The sequence below is a fragment of the Corythoichthys intestinalis genome, chromosome 16 (genome assembly GCF_030265065.1).
Source record: "Corythoichthys intestinalis isolate RoL2023-P3 chromosome 16, ASM3026506v1, whole genome shotgun sequence".
Lineage (NCBI taxonomy): Eukaryota > Metazoa > Chordata > Actinopteri > Syngnathiformes > Syngnathidae > Corythoichthys > Corythoichthys intestinalis.
The window spans coordinates 31,701,301-31,717,064 of NC_080410.1; the positions used below are offsets into that span (position 1 = coordinate 31,701,301).

The 15,764-nt window shown below is 38.8% G+C and overlaps 2 protein-coding genes across 2 annotated transcripts; one reads left to right on the forward strand and one right to left on the reverse strand.

Annotated features, from left to right (window-relative positions):
- Positions 1 to 1,450: 1,450 nt before the first annotated feature.
- On the reverse strand, positions 1,451 to 5,855 carry mif4gdb (MIF4G domain containing b). The gene is made up of 6 exons (XM_057817066.1): positions 5,574 to 5,855; positions 5,068 to 5,207; positions 4,890 to 4,999; positions 4,667 to 4,822; positions 3,359 to 3,451; positions 1,451 to 2,000 (listed from the first exon to the last, which is right to left on the reverse strand). Exons 2-6 carry the CDS (start codon positions 5,144 to 5,146, stop codon positions 1,773 to 1,775), a joined length of 666 nt encoding a protein of 221 aa, XP_057673049.1. The 5' UTR covers positions 5,147 to 5,207; positions 5,574 to 5,855; the 3' UTR covers positions 1,451 to 1,772.
- A 3,890-nt stretch (positions 5,856 to 9,745) lies between these two features.
- Positions 9,746 to 15,075, forward strand: LOC130904432 (THAP domain-containing protein 11-like). The gene is made up of 3 exons (XM_057817179.1): positions 9,746 to 10,208; positions 13,123 to 13,254; positions 13,333 to 15,075. Exons 1-3 carry the CDS (start codon positions 9,992 to 9,994, stop codon positions 14,235 to 14,237), a joined length of 1,254 nt encoding a protein of 417 aa, XP_057673162.1. The 5' UTR covers positions 9,746 to 9,991; the 3' UTR covers positions 14,238 to 15,075.
- The last annotated feature ends 689 nt before the right edge of the window (positions 15,076 to 15,764 follow it).

Here is a 15,764-nt window from a genome sequence, read left to right on the forward strand (position 1 = left end):
ACTGTTGCTGGTATTTTGGCCCATTCCTCCATGCAGATCTCCTCTAGAGCAATGATGTTTTGGGGCTGTTGTTGGGCAACACGGACTTTCAACTCCCTCCACAGATTTTCTATGGGGTTGAGACCTGGAGACTGGCTAGGCCACTCCAGGACCTTGAAATGCTTCTTACGAAGCCACTCCTTTGTTGCCCTGGCTGTGTGTTTGGGATCATTGTCATGCTGAAAGACCTAGCCACGTCTCATCTTCAATGCCCTTGCTGATGGAAGGAGATTTTCACTCAAAATCTCTCGATACATGGCCCGATTCATTCTTTCCTTTACACAGATCAGTCGTCCTGGTCCCTTTGCAGAAAAACAGCCCCAAAGCATGATGTTTCCACCCCCATGCTTCACATTGAGTATGGTGCAATTCAGTATTCTTTTTCCTCCAACCAAAGAACCTGTGTTTCTACCAAAAAGTTCTATTTTGGTTTCTTCTGACCATAACACATTCTCCCAGTCCTCTTCTGGGTCTTCCAAATGCTCTCTAGCGAACCGCAGACTGGCCTGGACGTGTACTTTCTTCAGCAGGGGGACATGTCTGGCAGTGCAGGATTTGAGTCCCTGGCGACGCATTGTGTTACTGATAGTAGCCTTTGTTACTGTGGTCCCAGCTCTCTGTAGGTCATTCACGAGGTCCCCCGTGTGGTTCTGGGATTTTTGCTCCCCGTTCTTGTTATTATTTTGACGCCACGGGGTGAGGAGGGAGTTGAAAGTCCGTGCTGCCCAACGACAGCCCCAAAACATCACTGCTCTAGAGATCTGCATGGAGGAATGGGCCAAAATACCAGCAACAGTGTGTGAAAAGCTTGTGAAGTTACAGAAAACATTTGACCTGTTATTGCCAACAAAGGGTACATAACAAAGTATTGAGATGAACTTTTGTTATAGACCAAATACTTATTTTCCACCATGATTTGCAAATCAATTCTTTAAAAATCAATGTGATTTTCTGTTTTTTTCCCACATTCTGTCTCTCGTGGTTGAGGTTTACCCATGTTGACAATTACAGGCCTCTCTAATATTTTCAAGTGGGAGAACTTGCACAATTACTGATTGATTAAATACTTATTTGCCCCACTGTATATCTAGTGGTTTGATTTACAGCAGCTAAAAACCACTATAGTACTGAGAACACATGACTACTGGATCTGATCCAATCTTGTCACCAAATCCGATACTGCTACTCCAAAAACAGCGGTATCGAGTGCTGATACCAATACTGAGTATCAGATTGGGACATCCCCACTGACGATCATTAACTCAAATATTTTAAAGTTACATTTTACATTGCTGGCAATATACATCCAATCCATTTGAACTCTAAAAGCTAGCAGTGGTCAGTTCAAATGAATTGGACGTCTATCGCCAGCCATGGCAGCTAATGAAAGAATTGTACCCATGTCAAAATGTTTTTTTTTAAAATCCAAGATTTATTCGAACAAATACAAAAATAACAGTATACGTATTCTCATTTCTGCTAAAGAAACCACACATGCAGAGCTGCAAGCAAATTTTGAAAAATAAATAAAATCTTCATCAAAACTCCTATATTTCTGTGTCTTTAACCATCTTGTATCCAAATGGTAAAATCCCAACTCAACCTTCACGAAAAGGAACACCTTCAAATATATAAAACTACGATAAATAAAAGAATAAATTCCTATTCAAAATTTTTCTTGTCCGCGGTGAAAATTGCTGGTGTATCATCTTCACTCTTGTCCTCTGGCAATCTCAGTCTGCTATTTCACTGTAGTAATATCGGTGCGCCGTGCCACTGAGCACCCAACCGCCCGCCCGGAATTCCAGGATCTCTAGCAGCAGCAAACGGGCCATGGAACTGAGGCCCTCTTGGAGGAGGAAACCATCACGCAGCAGATAGAAGAGCTCGTCCATGCGCTGGTTGCTGGACTTCTCCAGCTGCTCCCCAATACGGTGGAGCTGCAGCACCAGGCAGTCCACCTGGTTTGAGGAAGACACAAGGTAAAACAAAAAATCTGACCCCAAAAAAATGGTTCAATGTTTTCAGTGCCACTGACAAAGATGTCTGCGTGCCCGAGTCATGTTTGGCTATTCTCATTCTTCTACTGTGAATTTCAGAGCTTGTACCTACTTATCTGTCCAAACTAGAGTTGTGCGTTAATGACTTTTTAACTGATGTCCACATATTGTCCAACTCCAAACATTGATTGTTAATTGTATTGTGATTCCCCACTGGATGCTTTAATAATACATGTAACAACCTCCAATATTTTCCCAAATAAAATAAACATTCTGTGAAAAATAAGAACTTCAACTGAGGTGATAGAAAATAAATGCCCCATATAAATTGAAATGAGCCAAAAAGACAATAATTCAATAAAAAGACGCATTCACAAATCGGGTTTGTAGTAGTTACCCCAAAGAGCCACTAGGACATGCCATGACAATTCCCAAAATGCATTTTGCTGGGCTTTCGCAGATTTTTGTAGTTTTGTTTTCTAGTTTTCTTAGAGACTATTTCTTTCTGGTAACAGTCGTTCTATTTAATCAGTCTATAATTCATCATTTTTCAATAATTTACTGTTCATTTTTTTGCACCATGAATGCAAATAGTCTGCTCACATAACAATTCACAAGCATCTTAAATTGTCGACATGATCAAATTCACATAACTACAGCATTGAGGGGCATTTAACACTGCATCACCAAGATGCATATGTTAACAATGAATGCGGAAGTCAAAACGGAACGGATTCGTTTACGGGTTTGCTCTGCAACCGTATTATTGGAAAGCTCAAGCGCTGATGAGGTCTGCACTCGCACACATCACTTTGGGCGTGCACGGACTAAACATTTAAAACTGAAAACATGGCGGAATGTCGACTTTAATTTTTGTGCCTTTTGGAGCAAATAAAAAATGGCATTGCTTGGCGTGGGCGGGTATGTTGTCTTCTGGGCTGAGGAGGTTGTTTGTGTCAAGGAAGTGCATTATTGGCCACGCGGAATTGGGACATCGTTCGAATGGAGACGGAACCATATAAATTCTCAAAGTGTCACCATTTAAACGGTCCCTAAGTTGTTATCAACCCTCATACAAAGGCAGAAAGCTTCTACATTCACCTTGAAAATAACATGCATATTGGCCCAAAACCAATAATGAAAACCTAAATTCAAAATTATCCGGTATCATTTTAAAAATGCTTTTATTGGCCAATATCGTCGGCCACTCGATAATATCTGACAACTTTCATTCAAACCATTTGAGCTGAGAGGTTCCATCTTTTACTGTCAATGACTGACAGTAAATAAATAAAGTTGCGCTTCCGTGAATTGCTCACCTCCTCTTCGTTCAGCAGCGCATCGGGTTGCGCCAACCTCGTCAGACAGTCGTACACGGGCTGGACCAGCGCCACCATGGGCATGTTGTTCACCTGTGTTCACCATTATGAGAGTTAATTGGCCAAATTTGGAAAAAGAATAAGGCAAAAAAAACTTTATGGGGTGAGGAAATGACTAGTGTTTACATAACATTAACCTATTTCTTCATGAATGTTACTGGTTAACACAGGCACACCTGTGCAACCATCTGACTAAAGCTGTTAGTGTCCACCTGGCGCAAAGTTCCCCATCTGCCGGACCGGTACCGGTCCGTGGCGCATTTGCTACCGGGCCGCACAGAAATAATAATTTAATAACGACCGCATTCTGGCCGAATTAACCCTGTGCCCCTGCTTAACACACCAATATCCCTGTCTACTCTAGAAATAATACTATAATAATACAGATTAGAATGTTGTCATAGAAATGCATTGATTGGACTGCTAGCAGTACATCTTGTTTGTGTATACAATATATCTATATGCGCTTGTCCTCAATTAATAAGTTATTACTACAGCACATTTGTTCCCGGAAATAATTAGCCTCAACACAAGCGAAGATGACTGGAAAACAGACATCTTTGGAGATATTTTTATGGCGAACAGGGCACCTGACAAGCCTACAACCAAGAAGACCCAAGAACTGCGAAGGAGTGGATTCGTGACCCGTTTGTGAATAAACCGAGTGATTCGAGCATGTCTGTTCAACAGGAGGATCAACTTGTAGAGATCGCAAATGACGGCGACCTTATGAAACGTACATTTGAGACAACTCTACCGAGGTTCTGGATTAAAGTATTTCCGGAATATCCTGACATCGCTACGAGAGCATTGAAAACCTTGCTACAATTTGCATCATTGTATCTTTGTGAAGCGGGCTTCTTAATTAATGCTTAACAACAAGGCGAAGTCGTTAATGTTGAGAGCGGTGTGCAGTTGTTGTGTGCCGCTAACATCTGTGGAGAACTTTTCTACAAGTCCTTCCATGATCAAACGTAAGTTAATATTCCTTTCTTTCAAGAAAGTTTGTAGTGTTTACTTTGGAATCGCTGCATTTGTGCATTTTGCGGCTATGTCTTACGTTACGCACATGCGCAGAACCGCATCGTTGCAATTTTTGATGGATTGCAAAATTTGTCAGAACACCGGTCTGTGGGGGAAAAAAAAGACCCAAATAACACCAGTCCGTGGTGCAAAAAAGGTTGGGGACCCCTGACCTGGCGAACGTTTGATTCAGTCTGAATGCGTGTGATGCATCTGTGTGCATACTTTGAGGTAGTCGTAGATGTTGCAGATGAAGGTGACAAAGCACACCCACTCCTGCAGGGAACGAGCTCGGGTCTCCTCACGGTCCTTGAACTCCTGCTGGAGTCTGTTCAGCAAGTTCCTCCTGAACACGCTGCCGTTGTTTTGCTTGGCTTCTGCCTGTAACGCAGAAATCACAACTGAACAACATTTCCACATGTACGGCATCCCCTAGCGCTGTGAGCACCTGCACAATCGTGTAGCAGATGCGTCCCGCCTCTTTGCTGAACACTTGGTCCTTCAGTGACTGATCCACGATGATGTTGGACACCTTCTCCAGGTTCACTGACCCCGGATCTGTAAGACAATCGCATTGGGAGTCGACTGCAATGTTTTATTGAGTGCCATTCGTGTGTTCATCTCACCTTTCAAGGCAGTTTTGAGCAATATTTGTGTTTCCAGGTCAAACGACTGGATCCTGTAGTCCTCCGGAGAGTTTTCCATAGTTGGAAAAACAGGATTTTTGGTCTGCTTTTCAAGTCAACTCCACTGCCTCCTACCTAAACTATTTAGTGGAAAGCGTGTGACAACAATAGCTCTAAAATCCTGTGGTGTCATCAAGTTGGCTCCAGACTAATGAGAGCAAGGATTAACGTAAGCAAACTCTGGTCACATTCACACTGCAGTGCGTTAAATTAAAAGTGACCATAAACGCAAAAGCACACGTTCGACCAGTTAAGAAGTGAGTTACTTGCAGTCGTTGGCAAATTTTTTATTTTATTTTTTTAAATGAATGTTTTCAAATGTAAATCGAACGTGACACAAGCTAGCTAGCTTGTTTTCCCGCGTTCAACAAGTCGGAGTGAAGTTTAACGGGAAAATAGTTAAATGTAGCGTTAGTTGAATGTCAGGTTTATATTTCGCTACTTACATTTGGAAAATGCAAGGCGAATCGTGGAGGTAATAGATGATTCTTCGCGTCTTCACGCCTCGTGTATAGGTATAGCGTATTACTCAGTCTAAGGATGGGCGTATCGATGATTTGGTATCGATATATCATTACTCAAAGGCTATTCATTTCGTATCTATTTCAATAAAAAAAAATATCAGTAACCATTTGAAATTAATAATAAGAGTGCACGTATTTTTATCTGTTTTGGTAGTTTAATTCGTTACGCAATGTAGCAGAACCCCTGTACCTATTGGAAGATTGGACTCGTCCGTATCACATGACCAGGAAACGAGACTTTTTTTTTTCTTTATTGACAAACAACAACAAACATTACAACATAAGTGGCATGGTACAATGTTAAACAACATTAGAAGTAACAGGCAAGCTTAGAGCATAATCATGCACATAATATCAAAAATTACAATCACATTTAAAAAAATGGAGGAAAGAAGAACTATATATAATGCGGATAACACTCAGGTGACTTGAAGTTCCGCTCTGGGATCCACAATTTAGGCAACTTTCAAAATTGTCCGATATGCATGTGTAATACATCATTGGAAAACTTAAAATCTCAATTTTCTGGGGGAAGAAAAATTTTGAGCAGGAGGGCATTTAAAAAAATAATAATAATTTAAACAGCAAAACCCTATCTGGAGGTGAGAGCACGTGAGAACAGAATTACAGACGCCGTGACTTTGGCGAGATATCATCGCGTACCTACTTTGTTTCGATCCAAAAACTCCATGTAGCATGTATCACTGAGTGTCAAGACACAGCTGTGAATGGCCACAGCTGGATTTTTTGAGGATTTTATGGGTGAAACATGGTGATATAACAAGGGTCGCGATGCAGAAATCGCAGACATCAAGGAGTGGTCGAGATTTTCTTTTTCATATATTTACCCTTTTAAACGTTTTTTTCAAATTTTTTTTTGTTTGGATCAATTATTTATCATCTAACATATCGGAGAAAATGCGACAGTAACAAAAAAAAATACAATTAAGCGATAGTTATGAGATAGATATCCATGACTTTTTTACAGATGCTATTTTTTTCATTGTGACATAATTTGTTTAAAAGTTTAAAATATGTGAGTGAATAATTTTTTAAAGTCGTTTTCTTTTTTTAAATGAAATATGAGACATCAATGAATGAGTCTAAGCTAAAAATGACAGACATTTTGAATAATAAATATAATTAATTACCTTTGTTTTGTGGCTGGGTTGAAACAAAAGCGGTTGCGCGACGTCTGTAAACGGGGGTTTTCAGGGTAAAACGGACAAATTAAAAATAGTTTAGGGGCTTAATGTGCCATGAATCTGCTATGGCAGCATATATACATATTGTTCTATCAAACACAACAGTTGTTTTAGCTTAAAATACAACAGTTTTCTTTTAAAGAGGAGTGCAAGAGCAGAAACTGCTTTTTCAGTCTTGTCTGTGTTTTCCGCTATATGTATGTGTATGTGAGTGTGTGTGTGTGTGTACACAAAATAAATAATAGTAAAAGAAAAAGACTAGGGTATACTAGCCAAGTCCAGCTCCTCAGTAATTTCACACAGTTTTAAAGCATTTTTCCTCTTCATATATTTCAAAGAAGAAAATAGTGACATAATTCTTTGTGAAAAATATTAAAAGTAGGAAAAGATTTGAAATATTTATTCTTATGTATGAAAAATTTCCCAAGAATTATACTTATATTGATAACCAGGTCGTGCGATGACTCTGACACAGAGATACCATATAAAACATTTTCTTTTGTAAAACTAGACAAATTTGCCAATTTAGGATATAACCAGTCATACAAATCTTCCCAGAACCCAGTAACATATTTACAATAAAAAAAATAAATGGTCAGTCGTTTCGATGTCTTCATTACAAAAAAACACCGTTGTAGTGGTCCAAATTAAAACGGAGTCTTAAAATTCTGCTGAGGGGTACACTTTGTTAATAACTTTATAGTGAACTTCCTTTGCCTTTGGTAAAATTGGAAATTTAAAGAATTTGGATCTTATAAATTCAACATCTTTCTTAGAAAAAAAAATGCAAAATTGAAGTTCATTTTGACGAAAATGGGTACATTTCATTCACAAAATTTTTCCGAATTTTGACATTGGGTAATTTTGAATCATTGATATTGAATGCATTTACCAACAGCAGTGGCGGTCCTGGCTACTTTCATGCCCTGGGCGAACCACCCCATCAGCCCCCCCCCGACATCCAAACTACACGTTGATGCAGGCACAGATTCGTTTTTCTTTTTTATTTATTTTTTTTATTTTATTTTTTTACATTTTACAAAGACATTTATTGGGTTATGTCATTTAATAATATCTATGTTAATTTCATGAATTAAATACAATTTATTTGGAAGCAGGAGTTTGTGTTGTGTGGCCTGGGATCATGAGAGGTCAGTCTATCCCCCGCCCCCTTCCTTGCTTTTCCTCTGAGAGTGAGTGGGACTTGTCCCGCTCACTCACTCTGCAGTTGCGAGCAGCTGATCCCCCTCCCGTCTCCCCCTGCCTTTTCTTCTGACACACACGACTCTCAGCAGCAGTTGACATGATAGTAAGGGGCGCCCTAGCGCCCACTCTACTAACTTGACGTGGAAATGAGCGGTATTAGTCTAGAAAACTAGCGGATTTTTTTTTTTTTTTTTTTTTCGAGAGGGCGCTTGTGCGCCACCAAATAGATTGCGCCCTGGGCGGTCGCCCACATTGCCCATAGCAAAAACCGCCTGTGACCAACAGCAAAGGAAGTGTCGACTCTAGCTTTATTTGAAACGAATTATAAGACATTTTAATAATCGACTTGGGTATTACTTTAATAAGATTGTGATATTGCTTTTTATCAATCCAATTATGTTTGGAAGATAGTCTTTCAAAAGACGCAATATGTCCAGAATCATCAAAGAGGTGCATTGTGATAAAGCAGTGATTTATTTTTGAACAGAATATATCGACAATTCCATAACGGGGTATTGTTGGGACTGAAGTTGTGTTTATAGATCATTCTCCAATCGGTTGTTGTCACCTACGTCATTACCACCACCTGAACCGCCATCTTTCGTGTATCGCAGTGACCAGGACTACATCCCCCGCGGTCACGTTTGTTTTTTGACAATTTTGACAGGAAATGAGACGTGATGGACAGCTTCTTTCTTATGAAGAATTTCTAATAGAAAAAGGATTTCCCATTAAATTTAAAGAATTTCATTCTGTGTTTGACTCCATCCCCAGTGGAATATTAGAACTAATGAAAGAGTATAAAGGACAGAATGACCTAGCCGGTAATGAGATCCTTTATTTAAATAATATAGATCTTTTAAGCAAGAAATGTACAAATAAACATATAAGGGAATCATTCTATAGTAAGAGGAGAATTGTACCTCATGGGAAATTCTTTTTTAATGCACAGTTTGATAATATAAAATGGAGGTTCCTTTTAAATTGTTTGTTTCCAACAAAGTACGGGAATTGCACTTGAAAATTTTACATAATATATACCCGACTAACGTGTACTTGTCTCGTTTTAAGGATATTGACAACAAATGTACATTTTGTATGACTGAACCTGAAAGCGGGACTCATTTTTTTATGGTTGCCCCATTAGTGTAAAGTTTTGGACGGATCTTCAGAAATATATTTTATGTCCAACTAAACAAAACATTGACTTGACAGGAAAAGCGATCATTACTGTATTTGAATCCAAAGATAAAAAAAATGTTTACTATATTAAATCTTTATATATCGCTAGGGAAATTTCATATTCATAAATCTAAATTTCAAAAAGTAAATCCGAACTTTAAGATTTTTTTGGTTGAATTTGAATCATATTTCATATCACTTAATATACAAAATAATAAATGCAAGTCTACTATAGAAGCTCATGCAAAATTGTTTAGTACTTAATTTCCTCTTGAATTATTATTTTTATTTATTTATTTATTTTGTGTCTTATGATGTAAATATGTTGAGATGGTTATATTCTATGTGAACTAGTTGTTTTGTATTATTTGTTATTTGTATGTTTTGTATTGTTCAATTAAAAAAAAAAATAGAAACGAGACGTGACGTCAGAGTCAAACAAACACGCGGTTTCAGATACAGGGAACAGATGCTGTGCTATGAGTCCTGATGAATGTTCGGAACGTTTAAGTACACTTTTTTGGGCATATTTGGGCTGTTCCAAGAGAGTCCTGATGCATGTTTAGCGCTTTTTCGGTGTATTTTATTTTATTTTTTAAAAAGCATTCTCACAGTCGGACATCCGGGCATTAATGACGTCACACGGCGCAACAAAGCGTCGCCATATTGATGACGGGTCAAAACACGAGTCACAAGCAGTTGTTCTGTCGTGCAGTGTAGTACAAACGCGTCTTTTTTTCCGTCGGAATGACTAAATGTTGCTGTGTTGTGGGTTGTAAATCAAGGAAGGATTCGGAGCCGCATTTGAAGTTCTTCATTCTTCCTCGTGAGAAGAGAAGGAGAAGCAAATGGCTGAAAGCAATCAATCGAGCAAAAGTAAAAGAAGACGGTTCCGTGGACCATTCTCGCCTGTGGGAACCTAAATCCAGGCACACTTACGTTTGCAGCAGACATTTTATTACTGGTGAGTAAACTTTAATCGATTTTTTTCTGACCCAATTAGCTGCTAGGATTCAATAGATTAGGCAGTGGTTAGTTTTACCGTAACTGACAACTCCTAAAGCGTTATTTTTCTGTTGACGTGAACTGCTGTGACTGGTCAATCGGTATGTTATTGGCAAGGTGGGAATTGGTTATTTTGCCGTGATGTGACTCATGCACTGCGTTCTTGCCTCGTGACACCCCATTTAGTTCTACTACCACGGTTCACGGCTAAATAACGCTTGGAGGCGAATTACCGTTTACGGCAGAAACGGACATCCGGGCATTAATGACGTCACCAGCCACAACAAAGCGTCGCCATATTGAAATAGGGGCAAAAGACGAGTCACAAGCAGTTGCTCTGTCGTGCATTGTAATAGAAACGCGTTGAACTTTCGTCTTATTTGCGGTCTTTTCTGTCGGAATGACTAAAAGTTGCTGTGTTGCGGGTTGTCACACAAGGAAGAGTTCGGAGCCGCATTTGAAGTTTTTCATACTTCCTCGTGAGAAGAAAAGGAGAAAGAAATGGCTGAAAGCAATTAATCGATGAACAGTAGAAGAAACGGTTCCATGGACTATTCTCGCCTGTGGGGACCTAAATCCAAGCACATTTACGTTTGCAGCTGACATTTTATTACTGGTGAGTAAACTTTAATCGATTTTTTGTTTGTTTCCCAATTAGCTGCTAGGATTCAATAGACTAGGCAGTGGTTATTATTACCGTAACAGGCAACTCGCAAAGCGATATTTTTCTTTTGCCGTGAACTGCTCTGATTAGTCAATCGGTATATTATTGGCCTGGTGGGAATTGGTTATTTTGCTGTGACGTGTTCACAGCTAAATAACGCTTGGAGGTGAATTACCGGTGATGGCAGAAATAATCACTCCGTATATACTACCTGTTTTTTTTAGTTCCACACAGTACATATTCCACGTAATTGATAAAGGTCAACTTACTGGGTGACTTTATGAGGTAGCTGTGGGGCTGTTTTGCTTCCAAAGGCCCTGGGAACCTTGTTAGGGTGCATGGCATCATGAATTCTTTGAAATACCAGGACATTTTAAATCAAAATCTGTTGCCCTCTGCCCGAAAGCTGAAGATGGGTCGTCACTGGGTCTTTCAGCAAGACAATGACCCTAAACATATGGCCAAATCTACATAGAAATGGTTCACCAGACACAAAATCAAGCTCCTCCCATGGCCATCTCAGTCCCCAGACCTCAACCACATTCAAAACCTGTGGGGTGAGCTGAAGAGGAGAGGATCCAGGTCTCTGGATGATTTAGAGAGATTCTGCAAAGAGGAATGGCTGAAGATCCCTCTTTCTGTCTTTTCCCATCTTGTGAAACATTATAGGAGAAGATTAGGTGCTGTTTTGTTGGCAAAAGGGGGTTGTACAAAGTATTAACACCAGGGGTGCTAATAATTGTGACACACATTATTTGAAGTCAAATAATTATTTCTTTATGTGGGATTTTTTCCCCCACTGAATAAATGCACTTGTATTGAAGGTTGGATTTTTCTTTTTTTTTTCCATTAAGGTACCATATTATTTAGAAGAAAAAAAATATTAGAAGCTAAAAAACACAGAATTATTATAAATCCAATAATTATAGAGGGCCCTGTATAATAAACAAATACAGTACTTATGTAAAGTATGTTGAATGTATATATCCATCTTGTGTCTTATCTTTCCATTCCAACAAATATTTACAGAAAAATATGGCATATTTATAGATGGTTTGAGTTGCGATTGATTACGATTAATTAATATTTAAGCTGTAATTAACTCAATTAAAAAATTCTAATCGTTTGACAGCCCTAATTACAAGACATTAGCTCAAACAAAAACTTAGCTTACGTTGGTCTTAACAGGGAGCAGTTGGGTTCAGCCATGTGAAAAGAGGCAGACCAGAGGGCAGTTTATCCACCCTCATCAATAAAAGTAATTGCAAACACTTTCAGAATAAACTATTAAAACGCTTTAATTAAACGAATACTCGAAGCAACAAAATTTAATTCGAATATTTTTTTTAATCGAATACTCGAGTTAATCGATTAATCGTTGCAGCACTAGTTTCTACCAAAAAGTTCTACTTTGGTTTCATCTGACCATAACACTTTCTCCCAGTCCTCTTCTGGATCATCCAAATGCTCTTTAGCGAACTGTAGAGGGGCCTGGACGTGTACTGGCTTCAGCAGGGGGACACGTCTGGCAGTGCAGGATTTGAGTCCCTGGCGGCGCATTGTGTTACTGATGGTAGCCTTTGTTATTGTGGTCCCAGCTCTCTGTAGGTCATTCACAAGGTCCCCCCGTGTGGTTCTGGGATTTTTGCTCACCATTCTTGTTATCATTTTGACGCCACGGGGTGAGATCTTGCATGGAGCCCCAGATCGAGGGAGATTATCAGTGGTCTTGTATGTCTTCCATTTTCTAATAATTGCTCCCACAGTTGATTTCTTTACACCAAGCGTTTTACCTATGGCAGATTCAGTCTTCCCAGTCTGGTGCAGGTCTACAGTTTTGTCTCTGGTGTCCTTCGACAGCTCTTTGGTCTTGGCCATAGTGGAGTTTGGAGTGTGACTGACTGAGGTTGTGGACAGGTGTCTTTTATACCGATCATGAGTTTTTTTCCACTCTAATTTGGAAATAAATTCTTTAAAATTCAAACAAGGTGATTTTCAGTTTTTTTTTTTTTCTTCCACATGTCTCATGGTTGAGGTTTACCCATGTTGACAATTACAGGCGTCTCTAATCTTTTCAAGTAGGAGAACTTGCACAATTGGTGGTTGACTAAATACTTACTTGCCCCACTGTAAGTCATACACACGAGCCTAATTATTGCAAGTCCTTGTTGTGTTCCCCAATTAAAAATCGTCAATTTTTGGTTTGTAGGTGCTAAGGTCAACATGGAGAACCACCCAGATTATGTACCCTCCATCTTCAAGAAGAAAGAAGATAAATCCAGTACTGGCTCTGAGTGTAAGGTGGCACGATTTGAGAGAGCATCACGGAGATCTACAACAGGTACCTGATTACCTTATCATGCATGAATGTCAAACAGGATCTTGAAGTAATTTTATTTTATTTCTTAACATATTACAGTTCTTGGCAGACGTCAGCCCTTGAATCACCGTCAAAGAGCATCCCTTAAAGCCTGCCCATCTTTAACTTCAAATGAAACAGAATCATCGCATGCCAGTGTCGCTCCTCAAGATGAAACTGATTCATCACCTGCTAGAGTCGCCATAAAACTTGAAAATTCTCAAGATTGTAGTAGTGAGTCTGTGTCTCAGGAGTGTGAGAGCGGCACTGTGAGCCAAGAAAACCAGAAGATCGTTGAAACAAAAAATGACATTTTTGATCAAGAAAAGACGACGGTAGCTGATGCGCCTATGTCCAAGCCATTGTCGAGCACTGAGCGAGCCCAGCTGTATGAGGAAATCCAGAATTTGCGAGCAGAACGGGACGGTGCTCTTCAGCGAGTTGCTTACCTTGAAAAGCTCCTGAAAGAAACAAGTATGTATTCTGAGTCTGTGGAAGGAGATGATGAAAAATGCCAAATGATGACAGGAATCAACTGGACCACATTCATGAAAATCTACATGTTTTTATGCCGGTTTGTGGGCAAGAAGAGCACAAACAAATTAAGTATACCACTGCAAGAGCAACTCTTCTTAACTTTGGTGAGACTGAGGCACAACTTGTCATTTGAATTAATTGCATTTTTGAAAGGAATTCCCAAAACGACTGCTATTGATTATTTCTGGCGCTGGATAGACTTGCTGAATGAAAACCTTGGTTTCATGATTAAATGGCCTGACAGAGAAAACATTCGTCACATCAACCCATCAAATAGATTTAGTGTTCTGAAAGGTACACTGTCAAATCGTGTTAAGAGTTTGAAAGATAAAGCGCTGGGCGATACTTTGTCGAACGGCGATAAGATTTTGCGAGTGTGTGCCATTTTGAGCAACGTGGGCTCCAGCATTGTGTTTGATGAACATTAAGCTGAGATCATCTTGCAAATCATTGGGATGCACACATTTTTTTTCTCAATATTTTTATTAGTTTGTTCAAATGTATTTTTATAGTTTGGAATCTGTTTTGACTGTTGCAGCAAATGTGCTTTGATTTGTATTTTTTAAATTTTTTTTTGTAAATTTACATGAATAAAGGTTTTGAACAGTAAATGACACCTACATTGTTATTATTATTTGTCTTATTTGAAATGGAACATAAAACAAGATATGATGTAAGTATAGGTTTTATTGCACAAAGATGAAGCAGAACAAAAGTACATTAAAAAAAAAAAAGTGCAAACACCATAAAAATATTTACGGGTACATGCTATGTAAATTTAAAAAAATGCACAACAAGCTCGCTTTCTTTTACGGCAGTCTCATTATTATATGCTATGGAACATAAAACAACATGATATAATGTAAGTATGGCGTTATTTCATTTTGACTAAATTCTTGTGATTTTGTCCAAAGTACGGCTTTTCGTTTGAAGTGTGATAACAAAGTAATTTCTGATTTTCCCCCCCCCCTTTCAACCACTCAAAAATGTTCAGTGGCATCAGACCTATCTACACATATATAGTTTATATTTTCTTAATGCCCTCTATGGACCATAATAGCAGTATTATTCTAATAGCAAAACTAACTATTAGAGCCACGCTTGGTACTTAAGGGTATTTATTATATGGGTTTTACACTTTACCAACTTAGTTGTATGGCTGCTCCAAACAAAGTTTCGTTGTGCTTTTTGCAACAATGACGATAAATATTCTGGATCTGAATCTGAGCTGGGAATCTTTGAGCACCTAACGATTCGATTACGATTACGATTAAGAGGCTCCGATTCGATTATAAATCGATTATTGATGCACCCCACCACACTTTTAATGTTTTGTACTCTAGTTCCAAAATTGTTCAAAAATTCTCTCAGGCTAAAGTAAATTAAATAGTAACGGTAAATAAAATACTCAATACTTCTGTATCAAAAGCTTAAACTAAGTTCAATTAATTTAATGTTGTGAATCAACTGTTAAAGTTGTTAAAATTGTTCCCATTATTTCATAATTTCCCATCCTTCTACTTCCGACATGTCAAAGTTTTAAAACGGTTTCATCATTTAAAGATAGATTAAAGTCAAGATTTTGCCGATTTAGGGATATTTTAGATAAAAAGTAATTAAGTTCGCTACAACAGAGCCTTCTAGAGAAGTCTACTGCTTTAAGATGGCGGCAAGTCTGTCATTTCGCATCTAGTTCTTTGTATATGTTCCAACACTGTCGTTACTGTCATTTCACATCTAGTTCTACAATATGTGATATCTACCATAGCCATATGTTGCCGTATGTTTGTAGCAACTAGCAAGCAGTCGCTGTTTGTAGCGGCTGTCGGCCGCAGGCAGGTATGATTGTTTTTTTGTTTTTGTTTTTTTATCTAGCGGCATGAGTTGAACAAGATATTTACTCTCTGTCAGTTCCTCATTGCGTCCCGAAGACCGCGGCGTCCCAAACACCGTGC

What these genes read in the sequence shown, in the direction of transcription:
- mif4gdb (XM_057817066.1), bottom strand. Translation starts at nt 5,146, where the DNA reads ATGGAAAACTCTCCGGAGGACTACAGGATCCAGTCGTTTGACCTGGAA. An exon ending in GCTCAAAACTGCCTTGAAAG is followed by an intron (nt 5,000 to 5,067) that starts GTGAGATGAACA and finishes ATTGTCTTACAG; the next exon opens with ATCCGGGGTCAGTGAACCTG. An exon ending in CGCTGCTGAACGAAGAGGAG is followed by an intron (nt 2,001 to 3,358) that starts GTGAGCAATTCA and finishes TCCTCAAACCAG; the next exon opens with GTGGACTGCCTGGTGCTGCA.
- LOC130904432 (XM_057817179.1), top strand. Translation starts at nt 9,992, where the DNA reads ATGACTAAATGTTGCTGTGTTGTGGGTTGTAAATCAAGGAAGGATTCG. An exon ending in CAGCAGACATTTTATTACTG is followed by an intron (nt 10,209 to 13,122) that starts GTGAGTAAACTT and finishes TTTGGTTTGTAG; the next exon opens with GTGCTAAGGTCAACATGGAG. An exon ending in ATCACGGAGATCTACAACAG is followed by an intron (nt 13,255 to 13,332) that starts GTACCTGATTAC and finishes AACATATTACAG; the next exon opens with TTCTTGGCAGACGTCAGCCC.